General features: G+C 44.7%; 1 protein-coding gene across 1 annotated transcript in view; it reads left to right on the top strand.

The window, feature by feature from the left end:
* Nucleotides 1–22,804, top strand: part of LOC128697582 (uncharacterized) — a 39,382-nt gene that overhangs the window by 2,317 nt on the left and 14,261 nt on the right. Inside the window, exons 2-6 of the mRNA XM_070093871.1 lie at nucleotides 5,076–5,704; nucleotides 15,796–15,852; nucleotides 17,540–17,698; nucleotides 17,952–18,064; nucleotides 19,540–19,757. Of these exons, the coding sequence (XP_069949972.1) occupies nucleotides 5,076–5,704; nucleotides 15,796–15,852; nucleotides 17,540–17,698; nucleotides 17,952–18,064; nucleotides 19,540–19,757 (1,176 nt within the window). The remainder of the gene's footprint in view (nucleotides 1–5,075; nucleotides 5,705–15,795; nucleotides 15,853–17,539; nucleotides 17,699–17,951; nucleotides 18,065–19,539; nucleotides 19,758–22,804) is intronic.

The following is a 22,804-nucleotide window of genomic DNA, read 5'->3' as shown; positions in this document are numbered from 1 at the left end:
CAGCATCTGTTTTCCTCATTGTCTTGCCTCTGGTTGTTGCATGTTCTTTCCTTTACTTGTCTTTATCAAGGGTTTTAGTTTCATCTAAGAAGTATCTCATCCTGAGACATCTAGGGAATAAATGAGAATTTTCTCTAGGCAGGTCTCATAAGTAAAGACTTCCATGTTTTTCAGTAAATTAGAAACTAGAATTGGGCGATGTTTCGGTCAGTCCTAGACCTCTGTAAAGTCGCGAATTGACACTGGCCCATGATATGCCGAAACATAGTGTAGTCTTCATGTATAATTCGTTGGCTTCCTGTGATTATTTTTCACTCTACTGTGAGTGGAGGGGAGAGGGAAGCAACTGACTGTGCGCCTTTCCCCCTCCTCCAATCACCGCAAATGTGACCCCATTCGTTGGGTTATCGTTCTTAAAGTTTATAATAAGCTTTTACAGGGGCATGCGGCCAAGGCCAAAGCCCCCCTCTCCCTCACCGATACCCCCTACCTCTCGCCCGCACCCTCCATCCCCTAACCCTAACCCTCCCTAGCACCCCATCGGTAAAATTAGCTGCAGGAATGGCTGATGTGATTGTTGTGATGGAGGTGAGGTGTGACACAGCCAGCATGTTGTGGTTGTCTTGTAGAGAGGGGCGGCCAGTGAGAGCAACACGCACGCCCATGTCAACAATACATAAACATGAGACAGAAACCGAGAGAGGAGGGAGGAGATAAAGGTGATGATTAAAGAGGAGAATGAAGTTAGGTACAACATTATTATAGTCATGGGGAACCTTTAAATCCGTAGGGGCCATATAGACAGGTTGTGATTGAAGGAACGAAAGAGTAGCTCAGATTTCTTAGATCAAGAGAGCTCTTCGCCAGCATTAAGACGTCCTTGAAGGGCGAGGAAGACTCAGTAAGGATTCAGTAGTGCCTACTGTCGCAGTTCCAGACTTTTTTTTTTTTAATCCATGCTGGTTAAGAGTTTCTTTTAATATAATTAAAAATCTTTGCTCACAAGATTGTCTTGAGTTTATCATAGGCATTCTTGACTAGCACTGCAGCAGGTGTGTCTAGCACTGCTGCAGGTGTCTAGCACTGCAACAGGTGTCTAGCACTGTAGCAGGTGTGTCTAGCATGCAGCAGGTGTCTAGCATGCTGCAGGTGTGTCTAGCACTGCTGCAGGTGTGTCTAGCACTGCTGCAGGTGTGTCTAGCACTGCTGCAGGTGTGCCTAGCACTGCTGCAGTGTCTAGCACTGCTGCAGGTGTATAGTAAGTATCTAGCACTGTTGCAGGTGTATAGTGTCTAGCACTGCTGCAGGTGTATAGTAAGTGTCTAGTACTGCTGCAGGTGTATATTAAGTGCCTAGTACTGCAGTAGGTGTGTCTAACACTGCGGTGTGTCTAGCACTGCGGTGTCTAGCACTGCGGTGTCTAGCACTGCGGTGTCTAGCACTGCAGTGTGTCTAGCACTGCAGTGTGTCTAGCACTGCAGCAAGTGTCTAGCACTGCAGCAGGTGTGTCTAGCATGCAGCAGGAGTGTCTAGCATGCAGCAGGAGTGTCTAGCATGCAGCAGGAGTGTCTAGCATGCAGCAGGAGTGTCTAGCATGCAGCAGGAGTGTCTAGTACTGCAGGTGTGTAGTGTCTAGCACTGCTGCAGGTGTATAGTAAGTGTCTAGCACTGCAGCAGATGTGTCTAGCACTGCTGCAGGTATCTACCACTGCTGTAGATGTTGAGCAGGTGTCTATCACTGCTGGTGTGTCTAGTACTTCTGCAGATGACTGGAACTGCTGCAGATGTGTCTAGCACTGCTGCAGATGTGTGTATTAGGTGTCTGGCAGTCGCCAGTCATCATGGTGTCTGGCAGTCGCCAGTCATCACGGTGTCTGGCAGTCGCCAGTCATCACGGTGTCTGGCAGTCGCCAGTCATCGTGGTGTCTGGCAGTCGCCAGTCATCACGGTGTCTGGCAGTCGCCAGTCATCACGGTGTCTGGCAGTCGCCAGTCATCACGGTGTCTGGCAGTCGCCAGTCATCGTGGTGTCTGGCAGTCGCCAGTCATCGTGGTGTCTGGCAGTCGCCAGTCATCGTGGTGTCTGGCAGTCGCCAGTCATCGTGGTGTCTGGCAGTCGCCAGTCATCGTGGTGTCTGGCAGTCGCCAGTCATCGTGGTGTCTGGCAGTCGCCAGTCATCGTGGTGTCTGGCAGTCGCCAGTCATCGTGGTGTCTGGCAGTCGCCAGTCATCGTGGTGTCTGGCAGTCGCCAGTCATCGTGGTGTCTGGCAGTCGCCAGGCATCGTGGTGTCTGGCAGTCGCCAGGCATCGTGGTGTCTGGCAGTCGCCAGGCATCGTGGTGTCTGGCAGTCGCCAGGCATCGTGGTGTCTGGCAGTCGCCAGGCATCGTGGTGTCTGGCAGTCGCCAGGCATCGTGGTGTCTGGCAGTCGCCAGGCATCGTGGTGTCTGGCAGTCGCCAGGCATCGTGGTGTCTGGCAGTCGCCAGGCATCGTGGTGTCTGGCAGTCGCCAGGCATCGTGGTGTCTGGCAGTCGCCAGGCATCGTGGTGTCTGGCAGTCGCCAGGCATCGTGGTGTCTGGCAGTCGCCAGGCATCATGGTGTCTGGCAGTCGCCAGGCATCATGGATGTTTTATCAGTAGCAAATATTGCTGTGATCCTGCCTTCCTCCACCACTCCCTGCATGCCCCTGGCTAAACATTGTTTGGAAGTTGTGTAGTGTTATTGTTATTGTTCGTTGTGGTATTTATGTAGTTTGTGTTGGCAACCGCAGCCTGAGCAGTTACCAACACTTCACTTGGTTGTATTACCCCGGGCGTCATCAGTCATGTCACTCGAGTATGTAAGTCTGTCCCCGCGCCTTACAAACAACAATATATATATATATATATATATATATATATATATATATATATATATAGTTCCATTATTGTGTAAAACAATTACTTAAACTATTTTTTCAATATTATTGCTACAAAACTTTTTATAGATATTTTTTCATGACAATGTATTTATTAGTTATCTTGTTTGGTAAGTTATTTATTAAGAGTTAACTTGTTTAGTGAGTTATTTTGCCACTAGAGACGGCAGGGAAACATTTTATCAATGTTTCGGTGAAATCTAACACCATCATCACCACACAGTCATGTCACTCGAGTATGTAAGTCTGTCCCCGCGCCTTACAAACAAAAATATATATATATATATATATATATATATATATAAATATATATATATATATATATATATATATATATATATATATATATATATATATATATATATATATATATATATATATATATATATATATAATGTGAGAGAAAGAGATTCGAGCCTGCGCACTGTGCAACAAAGTACACAGTACTTTTGCCACATAACTGTGTGGTGATGATGGTGTTAGATTTCACCGAAACATTGATAAAATGTTTCCCTGCCGTCTCTAGTGGCAAAATAACTCACTAAACAAGTTAACTCTTAATAAATAACTTACCAAACAAGATAACTAATAAATACATTGTCATGAAAAAATATCTATAAAAAGTTTTGTAGCAATAATATTGAAAAAATAGTTTAAGTAATTGTTTTACACAATAATGGAACTAGTGAAGAAATTTACCAAATAAAACTGAATTAATATTTTGTGCTGCATAAAATCTTGAGGTTCTTCAGGATAAATGCTGTAATCATTGGGCACGAATTCCGCATCCGTAAATTCGTTGTTTTTACGACGTGTTGCATGTTGTCCCAGTTTGGCTTCACAGATCCATGACCCGCGTATGGTCTTATGGTATTATCTGCCAGCTTACCTCCCAGATACACCACTCGTGTAGTGTTACATCTCTCGTGCATGCATTAAACGCGAACAAGCGATAAAAGATGCAAAATAACAACAGGAGAAGTTGAATGATAGCTCAGTCTTTCATGTTGCAATCAACACATTTTCAGGAGCTTGCAATGTTGCAGAAATGAACAGGAAGTCCAGATAGATTCGTTCTTGGGTAACGGCTCTGGCTAGCCAGAGCCGTTACTCCTCCTGTGGTTGTTTTGCATCTCGTGTGTCTGTTAGATAACTCATTTGTTCTATACTTGACCCAAATAGAGTAAAATATTTCACTAATACTAGAAGTTTTGGGATTAAAGGTCATGAACGTGCTTGACAATTTCATCTGAATGTTTTGATGAACTAATATTAATATTGTTAGATAATGCAACAAGACTAGATTTATACAAGAAAGTGTGAATAAATTGTCTAGAAAACTGAGTTAATAAATGAGACACTTGTGTAACATTTAGGTATCTTTATTCTGGAAACTTTTCGCCAGCCAGTGACTTCTTCAGTCTAATGTAGTGAAAGACGGAAGATGAGGAAGAGTTTGTGGTAGACAGTTTCTCAGCCGGTGTGTCCAGGCTGAGGGACTGATTCTCTCACAAACTAGTTAGTTTTTAGTTTAATATGTTTATTATGCACCCCATACCCATCCTGTGGGCGGTAGTCAAAAGATTACAGAGGTACATAATTGGTCCAGGGACTGGGCCTCAAAGTTTTGATAGCTGAGCAAGTTACAGAGGTAATGAATTCACAATTTACAAAGGTAATGAACTCACAATTTACAAAGGTAATGAACTCCAGGTAGGTCTAGTCACAATCATGACAAGTTACAAAGGTATTTACAGATTACAGAGGTACACAATGGGTCCAGGGACCGGGCTCCAAAGTTTTGATGGCTGAACTAGGTACAAGGTAATGAACTCACAAGTTACAAAGGTAATGAACTCACAAGTTACAAAGGTAATGAATACTGTAAGAATGGTTACTTACGTTTATACATGGCTGCAATCATGAACAAATTTTAGAGTAATGAGCAATTCACACTTCCACACCCGGTCACAACTGTAGTGAGTTATTGGTGCAAATGTTGCTCCCTCTCATCTTCTACATTTCTCTGCATTGGACTGAAGAAGCCACTGGCTGGCGAAACGTTTCCAGAATAAAGGTACTAAAATGTTGCACAAGTGTTTTATTTATCAAGAAATATGTAACAGTGAGGTCACTAATATGAAAGTATTTTATCAGGATGAGTGAGTGTGGTGCGTGTGGGCGTGGGTGGGTGGAACCACGCCTCCTACCTTGTCTCCACACCATCTGCACACCCTGCCTCCACGCCCGCGCCACTCAGGTCTCACCTACGCCCACCCTCACGCCCACGCATCACGCCAACAACGGGCGCACTACGACCACATCTACTGCGGGTAGCAGGAGGGCGTCACAAGGGCAGACTCTGCCTACTGCACCCACCACCACCACCTCACCCATCACAACCACGCCCACACACCCCACGCCCACACCCTCTACACCCACAACCCCAACACACCCCACACCCACAACCCCCACACATCCCACAACCACCACGCCCACATACCCCACACCTACCACGCCTACAAGCACCACGCCCACAGCCACCACACCCCCAACTACCACACCCACAACTACTCCATCCTTGAGTTACAACGGAGGCCAGTTGACCTGCCACTGGAATGGAGGCAACAGCAGTAGCATTAGACTCTCCTTGAGTAGTGGCGGCGACAGCAGTAGCAGTAGTACTAGCACCCTCAGTGTCACTACTGATCCCCAACACAACACCCCTTACTCCCAACACCTCACCAACAACCTCAATGGTAAGTTTAATTTGATAGTGTTAATATGCACCTAAGGTAAAAGTAAACAAATGTTACTCGGCGGGTTTCAGTGATTAATTATAGTCGATATTGTTCAATATTAATTATGTTTTATGGATATTTTATTGTGCAAACTGTTAAAAACGTAACCTAACTCAAAACGTAGTTTAACCTTACTCTGCCATCGGTACTGGTACGTCTTTACATTTGGCCAGGCGCGTGACACGATTCAATATTTATTTTGGTTGCGCAGCGTGTCTGTGCCAGTGGCTCATTTTTCCAGCCCTCCCCTCCCTCTTCCTTCCCATCCTTACCAACCCTCAGGTCAGAGAACCTTGGAACCTGTGCCAGTGAGCTCATAGTACTGAGACTTGTCACACGACTGACAGATGTAAAGACGCGCTAGTTTCATATCTATCCATGACAAAGTTTAAGTTACGTTTGTTTACTTTAAGTTGGGTTAGGCGAGTCTGGTTTGGTTAGGACTAGGTTAATTTTTTCTGTTTGCACAACAAAATAATATATCGGCTACATTAACATTCCTCTTCAAGGGGGGCTCCTTGGCGTGGTGAAGAGGCTCTTGGTCTGAGGAATTAGACCTGTCGGTCTTCTTCCTCAGACCGAACCTAATTACCCCCCACTCCCCCCTCCCCTAGCCCATCCTCCCCTCTCTCCTTTCCTCCTCCTCCTCCCCACCCCTCCCTTTTGCCCTTCCTCTTTTTGGCCTTTGGGATTTCTCCCACAGGCGCGCTAGTTCCTAGGTAGGGGAAAGGATACCGGGGTCCATCCCATTCCGTTGAGGTTCTTGGCGGTGGCGTAGTTTGCCGTGGAATCTGGATCGCCTGGGGATGTCCCGATCCCTCTCCGGTATCCCGGAGTAGCTTTGGGTGTCTTTCGGGCGACGGGTGTATCTCTGGAAGCCACCTTTCGGATTCCGGGGGTGGTGGCCGAAGGAGGTATGCTTTGTGGCGGATATCCGGCCGCCCTCTCTTTTGTCCACCGAGGTAGCTCGGCAGATGTGAGGTTGCTATCCCGGATTGCTGGTTTACTGGCATGAAGGGTAGGGTATGGCACGGGTTCCATGCTGCATCTGCGCTACTAGCGGTGCTGAGGTCCTCTTGGGCGCGGAGGGAGATTTCCGGCCCTTTCATTCCTCCTGGGAACTATTCCTCCCCGCTCCCCCCTTTTTTTATTCTTTTTTTTTATTTTTATTTTCTTTTTTCTTTTTTTTTCTTAAAAACAAAAAGCAAAGGAGTAACCTAACCATGGAGAACCCAATCCATGAACCCACTACCCCCGGGCCCCTTCTTGATACCGCACCCCATTCTGACCCTGCCTTGTTTTTAGACCACTCTTCGGACACTCCTGATGCCCCTGTACCTCTTGCTGGTGCTGTTTCCTCACCCGCTTCAGGTACCGGGGCTTCGACTGACTCCTTCGATTTGTCTGAACTCCGCTCTCCTTTGACTATGCTTCCGGCTTCTCCCTCTACGGTACGGCAATTTTCGAATCGCCCGCCCATTTCACGCCGGACCAACTCCGGTCCTACTCCTAAACGCCAACGTCAATCTCCTGATGATGCTCCTTCGTTACCTTCCCATTCTACTCGGAAAAGACCGACACGTCATGCACTCCCTCTCCACGCTCAGTTTCGGACCACACAATGGACTAAATTCTTTACTTTAAGACCGACTTCTTCTTCTGCCTACCTTTCTGACCATAGTATTGGCAAAGCGCTCCTGCGTCATGTTGGTAGAGATATTTCATTTCATGCTCTCAAGAGCGGTACGCGCATCGTCACTGTCCAGAATGCTACCCAAGCTCATGATCTTTCTCTCCTTTCGAATATCGATACTACTCCTATCACTATTGAAAAACATCTTTCTCTCAATTCTTGTAGTGGTACTGTCATTCTGCCCCATACCATAGTCCAACAGAATTTCCAGTCATGTGGCAATGACATTCTTGAACAGCTGGAACTCCAGGATCTCCCAATCCTCAAAGTAGACACTTATGTCCTTCCTGCCCGTGGGCGGAGACGTTACCCTTGCAATGTGGCTCGTTTAACTTTTGACAGCCGAGAACTCCCGTCCTCTGTATATGTCGCGGGACATCGGTTACAAGTTCGAAAGGTGATACCTACACCGCAACAGTGTAGAAATTGCTGGCGTTTTGGTCACCCAGCGAAATATTGCAGATCTATGGCCGAATGCCCAGTCTGTGGTGCCGACGACCATTCTAATACATCTTGCAGTCAACCTCCATCTTGCCTTAATTGTAATGAAGCTCACCCTTCGTACTCCCGCCGTTGCCAGGTCTACTTAAATGAACGTGAAATCCGTTGCCTCAAAGAGGCAGAAGGTCTCCCTTATGCTATGGCAGTTACTCATCTCCGCCTCCAAGGGAGACTACCCCGTGTTTCTTATTCTCGTGTTTCAAAACATCCCCCCACTTCTGGGGTCCCATCTTCTGCAGCCTCCTCTGTTGTTACCCCTCCCATAGCCACTCCGGCATCTAATCCTTTTGCTGTCCTTGGCTCTGACGTCCCGACTACAACTCAGTCTGTTCTCACATCTTCGCGTCCTTCCTCACAAGCCCCAGTATCGACAAGACCTCGTACGACACCTAATACCAATCGCCCCTCTACTTCTCAGAAGTCCAAAAAATCCACATTGCTCAAATCTTCTTTGCCCCTTCCTTCCCTTCTTCCACCTCCACACTTTACCTTTCCAGTCTCTGTGCCTAGTTCTTCCCCTCTCTCTGGCTCTATTACAAGTGTGGAGATTCACCCTCCTCCTCGTACTATGCCTTCCACCCCCGTCCCCTCCCAAGTTTCTCCCTCTTCTGCCACCTCCCAGGTTTCTGCCTCTTCTGTGCCCCCCCCCCCCCTCCACACTTCATCTCCAGTCCCTTACACTCTTTCCTCCCCCTCTACTTTGGTACAGTCCATTACTGTCCCAATCTTTACTCACCCTCCCCCTTCTATCTCCAATATGGTCTCCCATACATCTTTGAATTCAGAAACACTTGAAGCCATTTCAGAATATATTGCAGAGACTAAACCTTCAATGGACACTGATTCACTTCCTGTTCCTTCTCTTCCCTCTCCTCCATCTTCACAACCCCATTCTTCGCAACGCTCCGTTCCTTCGCTGCTTGAACGTCTTCCAATGCCACCACACGTTGACTTTTCTAACCCCTCTAGTCCGTAGGTGCCTTTCCCTACGGATTCCTGGTATTTTCTTCATCGCCAATCATGGCCTATTTACAGTGGAATATCCGCGGCCTCAGGGGTAATCGGGGTGAGCTTCAGATGTTGCTTTCCAGGTTTTCCCCTGTTGGTGCTTGCTTACAAGAACCAAAATTACACTCGGCTGTTTTCCAACCTATCTCAGGCTATAATTTATTGTATTCTTCGGATCCTTTCTCAGATGGGACCTTTAATGAAAGTGCCCTTCTTCTACGCAATGATATTCCGTACTGTCAACTATTTGTCCATACCTCGCTGCATTACACTGCAGCCCGTATCCACTTGAATAAGTGGTTTACAATATGTTCTTTATATCTCTCTCCTTCTCGAGCATTTTCTATCCCAGACTTTACCTTTCTTGTTTCATCCTTACCACCACCACTTCTGTTACTTGGTGATTTTAACGCCCACCATTTCCTCTGGGGGGGGGGGGTCTCATTGTGACTCACGTGGCATCCAGTTGGAGGCTTTTCTCGCCTCTCACCCCCTCCATGTTTTAAATACGGGTACTCCCACCCATTTTGATCCTCGTACTCATACTCTCTCTTGCATCGATCTATCAGTCTGCTCTTCCTCCACTGCACTAGACTTCACCTGGTCTGTTCTACCGGACTTACATGACAGCGATCATTTTCCAATCATTCTTACTTCTCCTTCCTATTCACCACCTTTCCGTAGCCCTCGCTGGCAATTTGATCGGGCAAATTGGGATCTTTACTCGCAACTCACTGCTTTTAGTGAGGTTCCTTCTTCATCCTCCATTGATGAGCTCCTACACCTCTTCTCGACGTCAGTTTATACCGCAGCTTCTCATTCTATACCCCAAACCTCAGGCAGGCATTCTCAGAAGTGCGTGCCTTGGTGGTCTCCTGCTTGTGCTCGTGCAGTACGTTTGAAACGCGCTGCATGGGGCAGGTACCGGTACAATAGAACCGCTGAGAGACTTCTTGATTTTAAGCAGAAGCGTGCGATCGCTCGCCGTGTCATCCGTGAAGCTAAACGCACTTGCTGGCGAGACTATGTTTCCACCATCACCTCTGCTTCTTCTATGAGTGCAGTCTGGAAAAAAGTGAGGAAATTGAGTGGTAAATACTCTCCTGACCCGGCTCCTGTTCTACGGGTCGCTGGTGTTGATGTAGCAAACCCTCTCGACGTTGCCATTGAACTTGGCACACATCTGGTCCGTATTTCCCGGGGGCTCCATCTATGCCCCTCGTTTCTTTCCTCAAAGTCTGCCAGAGAGTTAGTACCCTTGGACTTTTCTTCTCTCAGAGAAGAACAGTATAATGTGCCTTTTACACTTCAAGAACTGGAGGCAACGCTCTCAGCTTGCCGATCATCGGCAGCTGGGCCTGACGACATTCATATTCGTATGTTACAACATTTACATCGGTCAGCCCTTGTAGTCCTCTTACACCTCTTCAATCTTATTTGGGCACAAGGAGTTCTTCCCCAGCTGTGGAAATCTGCCATTGTTCTCCCTTTCCGCAAACCGGGTACTACAGGACATGATGCCTCCCACTATCGTCCCATCGCTCTTACTAGTGCAGTTTGCAAAGTGATGGAACGTCTCGTAAATCGACGTTTAATGTGGTATTTAGAGACACACAACAGTCTCTCCGCTAGTCAATATGGCTTTCGTAAGGGCCGTTCTACCATAGACCCCTTACTACGCTTGGATACGTATGTTCGTAATGCCTTTGCGAATAATCACTCAGTTATTGCCATATTTTTTGACCTTGAGAAGGCATATGACACAACTTGGAGGTATAATATTTTGGCCCAGGCCCACTCCTTAGGCCTCCGAGGCAATCTACCATCCTTCCTTAAGAACTTTTTAACTGACAGACATTTCCGTGTTCGAGTCAATAATGTTCTTTCCCCGGACTTCGTCCAAGCTGAAGGTGTCCCTCAGGGATGTGTTCTAAGCACAACACTTTTTCTCCTTGCTATAAATGATTTGGCCTCTGTTCTTCCACCCAATATTTGGTCATCACTCTATGTTGATGACTTCGCTATTGCTTGTGCAGGCGCTGACTGTCATCTCATTGCAGTTTCTCTCCAGCATGCGGTCGACCGTGTTTCCACTTGGGCCACCACGCATGGGTTTAAATTTTCAAGTACCAAAACTCACCAAATTACTTTCACTAGACGCTCTGTCATCTCCGATCATCCTTTGTATCTCTATGGCTCCCGTATCCCCGAACGTGATACAGTCAGGTTTCTAGGCCTTCTCTTTGACCGTAGGTTATCCTGGAAACCTCACATTACCTCTCTGAAGGCAACTTGTCACAGCCGGCTAAACCTTCTTAAAACCCTTGCTCATCTTTCCTGGGGAGCTGATCGTCGAACTCTGCTTCGCCTACATTCAGCCCTCGTTTTATCGAAACTCGATTATGGTGACCAGATTTATTCAGCGGCCTCTCCTGCTACTCTCTCTAGCCTTAACCCTATCCATCACCAAGGATTACGTTTGTGCCTTGGTGCTTTTCGCTCTTCCCCTGTTGAGAGCCTCTATGCAGAAGCGAATGTTCCATCCTTGTCTGATCGCCGTGATGCCCATTGCCTTCGCTACTATGTACGCTCTCACGATCTCCACAATCCTTCCATTTATAGAATGGTCACCGATATTAGTAGACATTCTTTATTCGTTCGCCGCCCCTGTTTGCTCCGTCCCTTTTCTCTTCGCCTACATTCACTCTTGTCTTCCCTTCAGTTACCACCTTTATATGTTCATGTAGCATCTCACTTTTCCCTACCCCCCTGGGAAGTTCCAGCTGTTCGGGTCTGTTCTTTCTCACTCCCTTGCTCGAAAGCTCAACTGCCTACGGTGGCTTCCCGCTCTCTTTTTCTTGATCACTTCCACTCCCATTCTCATGCCATCGCTGTGTACACAGATGGCTCTAAGTCTTCAGACGGCGTCGGATTCGCAGCAGTGTTTCCGGACAGCGTCGTGCGGGGGCATTTACTATCTTCGGCTAGCATTTTTACTGCTGAATTGTATGCCATTCTTGCAGCACTTATTCGTATCGCATCTATGCCTGTGTCATCATTTGTGGTAGTCTCAGACTCCCTTAGTGCTCTACAGGCTATACGAAAATTTGATACATCTCACCCCCTAGTTCTCCGTATCCAACTTTGGCTACGCCGTATCTCTACGAAGCATAAAGATATTATTTTTTGTTGGGTCCCTGGTCATGTCGACGTACAGGGCAATGAACAGGCAGACACTGCTGCGCGGTCAGCAGTACATGACCTACCAATTTCCTATAGAGGTGTTCCATTTCTGGACTATTTTGCTGCAATAGCTACCCACCTTCACGCCCGTTGGCAACAACGTTGGTCAACTCTGCTTGGTAACAAACTTCATTCTATTAAACCGAGCATAGGTTACTGGCCGTCTTCTTGTCATCAGTGCCGTGGTTGGGAGACCACTCTCTCCCGTCTTCGCATTGGCCACACTCGTCTTACTCACGGGTATCTCATGGAGAGGCACCCTGTACCTCTCTGTGAGCAGTGTCAAGTTCCAGTATCGATTAGCCACATTCTGTTAGACTGCCCTCTCTATCAACGAGCACGCAGAATTTACCTCCAACGCCGTCTTCGTTCTACTACTCTCTCTTTACCTTCCCTTCTTGCTGATGGACCCTCCTTTAATCCTGACTCTCTCATTGACTTCTTGACAACGACTGATTTACTCCACAAACTCTGATGATGATACCTTACGCACTCCCCTCAGCCCTTTCTAGCTCAGTCTCTTGCTGCCCTTTACCCTTTCACCATCCACTGCTCCGCTGTTATCCGTAACCTATTACTCATCCACCTCCCTTTTGCCACCTGATGCCCTCGCTTCCTTCCTGCCCTGCAGCGCTGTATAGCCCTTGTGGCTTAGCGCTTCTTTTTGATTATAATAATAATAATCAAAATCTTTCTTAATTTCCATACTAATTCTCACCCTTTTTACCACAGGGTTGGCACTAGAAGCTTTCTTGGGGCCCATGGTCACTTATTTTCCAGAAACAGCACCGAAAACACTGTAATAATACGAAATATTCCGAGTGTATGCTTGAATGTTACCGCGGAGGCTGGCTGGTAAACAATGGACGCGTCTCGGACGAAGGTCGCTGAGCGGGTTTTTGTCCACTATGCGGGGCAAAATTTTGGCGAACAAAGCGTTCGCTATGCGGATTGTTCGCTATGCAAGGCGTTCGCTATGCGGGGGTCCACTGTATATATATATATATATATATATATATATATATATATATATATATATATATCTTTCTTCTTTCAACACACCGGCCGTATCCCACCGAGGCGGGGTGGCCCAAAAGAAAAAACGAAAGTTTCTCCTTTTACATTTAGTAATATATACAGGAGAAGAGGTTACTAGCCCCTTGCTCCCGGCATTTTAGTCGCCTCTTACAACACGCATGGCTTACGGAGGAAGAATTCTATTCCACTTCCCCATGGAGATATATACATGTATATATATATATATTTATTTATTGTCACACTGGCCGATTCCCACCAAGGCAGGGTGGCCTGAAAAAGAAAAACTTTCACCATCATTCACTGTGTGTGTGTACTCACCTAATTGTACTCACCTAATTGTGGTTGCAGGGGTCGAGACTCGGCTCCTGGCCCCGCCTCTTCACTGATCGCTACTGGATCCTCTCTCTCTCTCTCTCTCTCTGCTTCCTGAGCTTTGTCATACCTCTTCTTAAAACTATGTATGGTTCCTGCCTCCACTTCACTTGCTAGGCTATTCCACTTGCTAGGCTATTCCACTTCCTGACAACTCTATGACTGAAGAAATACTTCCTAACGTCCCTGTGACTCGTCTGAGTCTTCAGCTTCCAGTTGTGACCCCTTGTCCCTGTGTCCCCTCTCTGGAACATCCTATCTCTGTCCACCTTGTCTATTCCCCGCAGTATCTTGTATGTCGTTATCATGTCTCCCCTGACCCTTCTGTCCTCCAGTGTCGTCAGTCCAATTTCCCTCAACCTTTCCTCGTACGACATTCCCTTGAGCTCTGGGACTAGCCTTGCTGCAAACCTTTGTACTTTCTCTAACTTCTTGACATGCTTGACCAGGTGTGGGTTCCAGACTGGTGCTGCATACTCCAGTATGGGCCTAACATACACAATGTACAGTGTCTTGAACGATTCCTTATTAAGGTATCGGAACGCTATTCTCAGGTTTGCCAGGCGCCCGTATGCTGCAGCGGTTATTTGGTTGATGTGTGCCTCCGGTGATGTGCTCGGTGTTATGGTCACCCCAAGGTCTTTCTCCCTGAGTGAGGTCTGTAGTCTTTGTCCACCTAGCCTATACTCTGTCTGCGGTCTTCTTTGCCCCTCCCCAATCTTCATGACTTTGCATTTGGCTGGATTGAATTTGAGAAGCCAGTTACTGGACCACATGTCCAGCCTCTCCAGGTCTCTTTGCAGTCCTGCCTCATCCTCGTCCGATTTAATTCTTCTCATCAACTTCACGTCATCTGCGAACAGGGACACTTCATTTGTTCATGATTGTAGCCATGTATAAACGTAAGTAACCATTCTTACAGAATTCATTACCTTTGTAACTTGTGAGCTCATTACCTTTGTACCTAGTTCAGCTATCAAAACTTTGGGGGCCCAGTCCCTGGACCCATTACGTACCTCTGTAATCTGTAAATACCTTTGTAACTTGTCATGATTGTGACCAGACCTACCTGGAGTTCATTACCTTTGTAAATTGTGAGTTCATTACCTTTGTAAATTGTGAGTTCATTACCTTTGTAAATTGTGAGTTCATTACCTTTGTAAATTGTGAGTTCATTACCTTTGTATATTGTGAGTTCATTACCTCTGTAACTTGCTCAGCTATCAAAACTTTGGAGTCCAGTCCCTGGACCAATTATGTACCTCTGTAATCTTTTGACTACCGCCCACAGGATGGGTATGGGGTACATAATAAACATATTAAACTAACTCACTCCATCACTGTCTTGCCAGAAGAGTGCTTTACACTACAGTTTTTAAACTGCAACATTTACACCCCTCCTTCAGAGTGCAGGCACTGTACTTCCCATCTCCAGGACTCAAGTCCGGCCTGCCGGTTTCCCTGAACCCCTTCATGACTTAAGAAATCGTAATGACACGATTGCAAATAAACCATACCCCCGGCCGGGATTGAACCCGCGGTCATAGTCTCAAAACTCCAGCCCGTCGCGACGGGCTGGAGTTTTGAGACTCTATGACCGCGGGTTCAATCCCGGCCGGGGGTATGGTTTAACCCCTTCATAAATGTTACTTTGCTCACACTCCAACAGCACGTCAAGTATTAAAAACCATTTGTCTCCATTCACTCCTATCAAACACGCTCGCGCATGCCTGCTGGAAGTCCAAGCCCCTCGCACACAAAACCTCCTTTACCCCCTCCCTCCAACCTTTCCTAGGCCGACCCCTACCCCGCCTTCCTTCCGCTACAGACTGATACACTCTTGAAGTCACTCTGTTTCGCTCCATTCTCTCAACATGTCCGAACCACCTCAACAACCCTTCCTCAGCCCTCTGGACAACAGTTTTGGTAATCCCGCACCTCCTCCTAACTTCCAAACTACGAATTCTCTGCATTATATTCACACCACACATTGCCCTCAGACATGACATCTCCACTGCCTCTAGCCTTCTCCTTGCTGCAACATTCATCACCCATGCTTCACACCCATATAAGAGCATTGGTAAAACTATACTCTCATACATTCCCCTCTTTGCCTCCAAGGACAAAGTTCTTTGCCTCCACAGACTCCTAAGTGCACCACTCACCCTTTTCCCCTCATCAATTCTATGATTCACCTCATCTTTCATAGACCCATCCGCAGATGCTACCCCTCCAAACTACAAATGTCCCCACCCGTCCTTCAGAGTGATAGCTCAAGGTCTTTCGTGTTGCAATCAACACATTTTCAGGAGCTTGTAATGTTGCGGAAACGAATAGGAAGTCCAGAAAGATTCGTTCCCATCTCAGGACTCAAGTCCAGCTAACAGGGTTTCCTGAAGCCCTTCAAAAGTGTTACCTTGCTCACACTTGAATAGTATGTCAACTCTCGAAAACCATTTGACTCCATTCATTCCTATCTAACTCGCTCACATATTTCTGCTGGATGTTCAATCCCCTCGCACATAGAGGCGCCTCTACCTTAAGATAAGATTTCGTTCGGATTTTTAACCCCGGAGGGTTAGCCACTCAGGATAACCCAAGAAAGTCAGTGCGTCATCGAGGACTGTCTAACTTATTTCCATTGGGGTCCTTAATCTTGTCCCCCAGGATGCGACCCACACCAGTCGACTAACACCCAGGTACCTATTTGCTGCTAGGTGAACAGGACAACAGGTGTAAGGAAACGTGTCGAATGTTTCCACCCGCTGGGAATCGAACCCGGGCCCTCCGTGTGTGAAGCGGGAGCTTTAGCCACCAGGCCACCGGGCCACGCTATAAGGTGAAGCTTTGTCATCCTTTAAGGTGAATCTTTATCATCCTTTAGGGTGAAGCCTTGTCAAGCTTTAATAGGAAGCTTTGTCCAACTTCATTTATTAGACTCGGCTAGTATTCTCATTACCATTCACATTGCGACTATGTCTGCAATGCTTCAGATTCAGACTCCCGAAGTATTAGACGCTATCCAGAAATTCGACTTCAGTCATCCCACTGTTCTTTGTATACACCTTTGATTATATTCCATTTCTAGTAAGCTCAAAGAATTCGTATTTTGTTGCGTGTCTGGATATGCCCGTGCTCAGGGCAATGAATATGTAGACTCAGCTGCTCGATCAGTTGAATTTATTTAGGACCTCCCGATTTTATATAGATGTAATGTATTCCTTATTCAGACTACTTTTTCAGTGCTCTCTCACTACCTCCGCAACTGCTGGTAACAACGTTAAACTACAACAAATTGCTTTCTATCAGACCAGGTTTAGGATTCTGGCTATCTTCCCACCATTGTTGGGCTTGGGAGACTTCTTTTGCGCTTATGTATTGGATACACGTGACTAACTTACATATACCACGTGGATAAACAACCGGCACTACTCAGTACAGACTATCAGGCCACTCTGTCTATTCAACATATCTTGAAAAGTTGTCCTAAATATCATTGTGCTCATGGGATTCATTTCTAATATCTAAACTGGTCAAGTGTATTCACTGACCTTCTCACGGAAAGTCACACCTTTGGTGCACTCTCTCTCTGAACTTTTAGTGCAAACTAACCTATTGCACCAACTTCAATTTCAGTTCTACTCTTGCACTAACTCCCACCTCCATTAACCCTAACCTCCAGTAACCCCCAACTTTGCACACTTCTTCCCCTCACTCCTAACCCTTGCACTTTTATATTTTTGCATATCTGCCCTACAGTGCTCTGACAAGGCCTTAGGTCTTATTGCTTAAATTGATTATAATAATAATGAGACCTCAAGTCATAAAACTTGTTTGTAAGCTTTATAGTTTCTGTATATAATGATCCAGTGATATAATGTAATCCTAGATATGCATATAATTTATAGATTAAATAAGTGCTTAGTGATTAAAAAATATAAAAATTATGAACATCTCTTCTGCAGGAGTGTGGGTGGTGTGGTGCCCCGAGTGTGGCTACGAGGCTGCTGTTCCTCCAGGAGGTGTCGAGTGTTTCCCACTCAACTATGTTCTCCAGAAGCAGCTGGTCCTTGAAGCTCTAAACTCATCTTTTACCACTGTCTACTGTGACCTCTGCCATGATGGTTAACTCCAGAGAACTTTTCTCATGTCTGATAATGCATGTGTCTTATATTATACACTGCAGTATACCCTCATGATTTGAGCTACTCTCCACTTTCTCAGATTAGACCTAATTATCCATATGGGTTTAGTGCTTTCCCATGAATATAATATTCTGTATATAATATAATTGGTATCACATAATATGTAACGTCTTTGCAATAATGATTTGAAGTCATGTACAAGATGATAAACGCATGTGAATTCATCCAACAGACGTCGTAGCTGAGGAACGCTGTGACACCTGCCCCGTGAACCTGTGTAGACTCTGTAGTCATGCACACACGCGACAGAGGCGCACAACTCACCACACTGTTATTTCTCTACAGGTATGTCTGTCTGGTTGGAAATGTCATTTGCATGAGCTTGCTGATTCTATTTTGCTTTGACTTTTATTTCTTTCTTACACTATTACCATTTTAAGTGCTATAAGTTTTTTTGACTGATTATTGCTGTTTGTATTTGTTATTTGGCATACTCTAGATGACATCATTATCAAACCCCCTGGGACTAGGCAACTATTATAGAAATCACTATTTTATTTTATATTTTTTCATTGTTGACTTCCATATATGGTAAGAATTCTACTGCTGAGAGCATCATTATCGCAAAACTTTAAACAAACAAAGCAGTGCTAAGAACATTGCTCTAAGGAATATAATCAAGCAGTGATATTGCTAACAACACCTAATACAAGGGTTCAGATTTTTAGCCCAGGGGATTAGCCACCCAGGATAACTTTCTGCTTTTACGCACAAATAGCGTCAATCGCTCAAAAAATAAAAATGAAGTATTTCTTTCTGCGAGGGGATGTGCCCATTTTTGTCAAATGTCTCAAAAATAACTTATTGGCCTATTTACTTGTAAATGCTTTATAAATAATGTGCGGGTTATTTGTGTAACGTTCCAGTCACAGTATTGTGCCTTTTTTTGTCATTTAGCAATGTATGTTTTACAATTCCATTATTATCCTTTCTAATTATCCTGAATATTTTTTGCATTTATGAGGGGCAGTAAAGGGATTTTTTTTTTTCAAGAACCTGCCCACTTTTTTTGAGGGGGATGAAAATAACTTGTATAAAAGAATAACATCGGTTGTGCTTTACTTTATGAGTAGAGACTGACCCCCAAAAATTTGCATTGCCCATGTTCTGAACTTGCTGGCCCAAATAAAAAAAAAAATATATATATATATATATATATTTTCCATTAATTTGCTTGCCTTCTGATTTCTGCCAGACTTTTGTTCATAAATATATCTTTTAATGCTCATTCTAACAAAAAAATTAATGAAGTCAGACGATAAATAAAAAACAAACAGTGGTTCGTCTCCTTATTCTCCCTCATGGTGCAACATACAACAATCGACTAACACCCCAGGTAAACTTGCAGTAATATTTCATCTGTGCCAGAAAGCAATCCCAGGTCCTTCAGTATGTGAGCTGAGAACACTTTATTAATTGAACCACATTAACCCACAAGGAGGCTGCTTTTTGATCCCATCATATTACGTATTGATCTCTCATATAGTGTCATTTTTTCTTTATAGTTCCTATTCCTTTCTGAAAATAGTTAAATAGCTTAGCTTGGGAACTGACACTGTACGTATCTAGTAGTATTTAAGTTAAAACATGTAGATGTTGATTTTTGCATTCTGTTGACTTTCTGCTCTTGGTGTAAAATATTAAATCAAATTATGTAAATGTTTAGATTATCCATTTTATGCTACTCTATTTAAAAGTTAGAGTACATATTATATAGCACAAGTTACTCTTCTTTTGACCACACATGTTCACCTCGCCAGGAAGCCAGAAGTTTAGGCATACGAGAGGTGGCTCACACTCTTGTCTGTGCAACACACGGCGAAGGTGAAGTTGGGTGGTGGTGTCGTGGGTGTCACGAACCACTGTGTGCTGCCTGTCTCGCCACTCTTCACCGTGGACATCCAACTGTCACTGTTGACCAGGCAGCACCACAAGCACGCAAAAAGCTCACTGCATTACTTGATCAAGCTTCATCCAGGTAACTAATTATTAGCAGCTTTCTGTGTAATATTGCTTTTACTGTATATTCATGTGAAGTGCTGAATCCCTCAAGTTCACTCAGCACTACACTGAAAGAGATGGTAGAGATGTTGACAGTAGGGCATCAGTAGAAAGGAGGGGGAATTACAAGACAAAGTATGCATTTCTGGGCATTGAAGAAAGCATGTAAAATAAAATTGCTGTACTCTCTGAAAAACCTGACAGTCAATCAGGAGATGCTGTCAGGATGACCTGATAATATATGCAAAGTAGCATTAGGCAGGGGCTTGAATTAGCTAATACATTAACTGCACTGGTCCTTTATTCCATGCCCATACTTTTCATCATGCCATTTTGAGTTGCTCTCCTCTTTCTTTCCATATTCCTTACATTTATGTCTGCTTTGCTTTTCTTACAGCTGACTTTACCCATTTATTGATAAATTGAAGCTTACTATGTCATTGGATTTTCTCCTGTTAATGGTAATACTTTTGCTTATAATATTAGTTTTCACTATCCAATGAGTTACCTTTATCCAGTGAGTTACCTTTATTTTTTATATGATTGTTTTCTTTATAAATATTCTTAGGTTTTTAGGGTATGTAATTTACAGTGGTTATTTGATTGTTGTATGTAGCTGACAGGTGGTTTTAATTTAAATTGTCAGGAGTGGAGTTCACCTGTGAATACATTGTAGTATATCCCTGATACACAGTCTTAGCAATTTCCATGAATATAATAATAATGTAGACTCTAATGAATAACTAGCCTCTAAGTATAAGAAATCAGTGTAAATTAATAGTATGATTATCGTTATTTTTTTTCATAAAGAACTACTAAACCAGTAGGGGTCACACAGCACCTGGGAAATGAAGGGTAATCAGGTTTGATCCAGGAGCCATTCACCAGCATCAACTCATTCCACCCCCCATCCCCCTATTCTTGAAGGAAGGGGATGTATGAGAGATTTAGGGTTGAGCACACTCAAAAACTTAATTTATATATTGTACAGTTACCAGAGTCATTGCACATTAATGTTATACATATCATTGTTCACTCCAAATCTTCAAAATAATTACACTAATACTGATGCTGAAGTAAGACACTTCACACTCAAAGTAAATAATATACTGTATGTACCTCTGACCATTCTCTCTAAATGACCAAACCACCTCAACAACCCCTCTTCTGCCCTCTGACTAATACTTTTATTAACTCCACACCTTCTCCTAATTTCCACACTCCGAATTTTCTGCATAATATTTACACCACACATTGCCCTTAAACAGGACATCTCCACTGCCTCCAACCATCTCCTCGCTGCTGCATTTACCACCCAAGCTTCACACCCATATAAGAGTGTTGGTACTACTATACTTTCATACATTCCCTTCTTTGCCTCCATAGATAACGTTTTTTGACTCCACATATACATATACTGCAGAGATTGGTGGATGAATTTGGTAGGGTGTGCAAAAGAAGAAAATTAAAGGTGAATACAGGAAAGAGTAAGGTTATGAGGATAACAAAAAGATTAGGTGATGAAAGATTGAATATCAGATTGGAGGGAGAGAGTATGGAGGAGGTGAACGTATTCAGATATTTGGGAGTGGACGTGTCAGCGGATGGGTCTATGAAAGATGAGGTGAATCATAGAATTGATGAGGGAAAAAGAGTGAGTGGTGCACTTAGGAGTCTGTGGAGACAAAGAACTTTGTCCTTGGAGGCAAAGAGGGGAATGTATGAGAGTATAGTTTTACCAACGCTCTTATATGGGTGTGAAGCGTGGGTGATGAATGTTGCAGCGAGGAGAAGGCTGGAGGCAGTGGAGATGTCATGTCTGAGGGCAATGTGTGGTGTGAATATAATGCAGAGAATTCGTAGTTTGGAAGTTAGGAGGAGGTGCGGGATTACCAAAACTGTTGTCCAGAGGGCTGAGGAAGGGTTGTTGAGGTGGTTCGGACATGTAGAGAGAATGGAGCAAAACAGAATGACTTCAAGAGTGTATCAGTCTGTAGTGGAAGGAAGGCGGGGTAGGGGTCGGCCTAGGAAGGGTTGGAGGGAGGGGGTAAAGGAGGTTTTGTGTGCGAGGGGCTTGGACTTCCAGCAGGCATGCGTGAGCGTGTTTGATAGGAGTGAATGGAGACAAATGGTTTTTAATACTTGACGTGCTGTTGGAGTGTGAGCAAAGTAACATTTATGAAGGGATTCAGGGAAACCGGCAGGCCGGACTTGAGTCCTGGAGATGGGAAGTACAGTGCCTGCACTCTGAAGGAGGGGTGTTAATGTTGCAGTTTAAAAACTGTAGTGTAAAGCACCCTTCTGGCAAGACAGTGATGGAGTGAATGATGGTGAAAGTTTTTCTTTTTCGGGCCACCCTGCCTTGGTGGGAATCGGCCGGTGTGATAATAAAAAAAAATAAAAATAATATACCTCAACGCACCACTCACCTTTTTTCCCTCATCAATTCTATGATTAACCTCATCCTTCATAAATCCATCTGCCGACACATCAACTCCCAAGTATCTGAAAACATTCACTTCTTCCATACTCCTCCTCCCCAATTTGATATCCAATTTTTCTTTATCTAAATCATTTGACACCCTCATCACCTTACTCTTTTCTATGTTCACTTTCAACTTTCTACCTTTACACACATTCTCAAACTCATCCACTAACCTTTGCAATTTTTCTTTAGAATCTCCCATAAGCACAGTATCATCAGCAAAAAGTAACTGTGTCAATTCCCATTTTGAATTTGATTTGGTCATTTAGAGAGAATGGATCAAAGTAGAATGACATGGAAAGCATATAAATCTATAGGGGAAGGAAGGCGGGGTAGGGGTCGTCCTCGAAAGGGTTGGAGAGAGGGGGTAAAGGAGGTTTTGTGGGTAAGGGGCTTGGACTTCCAGCAAGCGTGCGTGAGCGTGTTAGATAGGAGTGAATGGAGACGAATGGTACTTGGGACCTGACGATCTGTTGGAGTGTGAGCAGGGTAATATTTAGTGAAGGGATTCAGGGAAACCGGTTATTTTCACATAATCG

Source organism: Cherax quadricarinatus, chromosome 44 (genome assembly GCF_038502225.1).
Source record: "Cherax quadricarinatus isolate ZL_2023a chromosome 44, ASM3850222v1, whole genome shotgun sequence".
In the NCBI taxonomy this organism is placed as follows: Eukaryota; Metazoa; Arthropoda; class Malacostraca; order Decapoda; family Parastacidae; genus Cherax; species Cherax quadricarinatus.
This window is presented reverse-complemented; position numbering and strand designations above follow the sequence as displayed.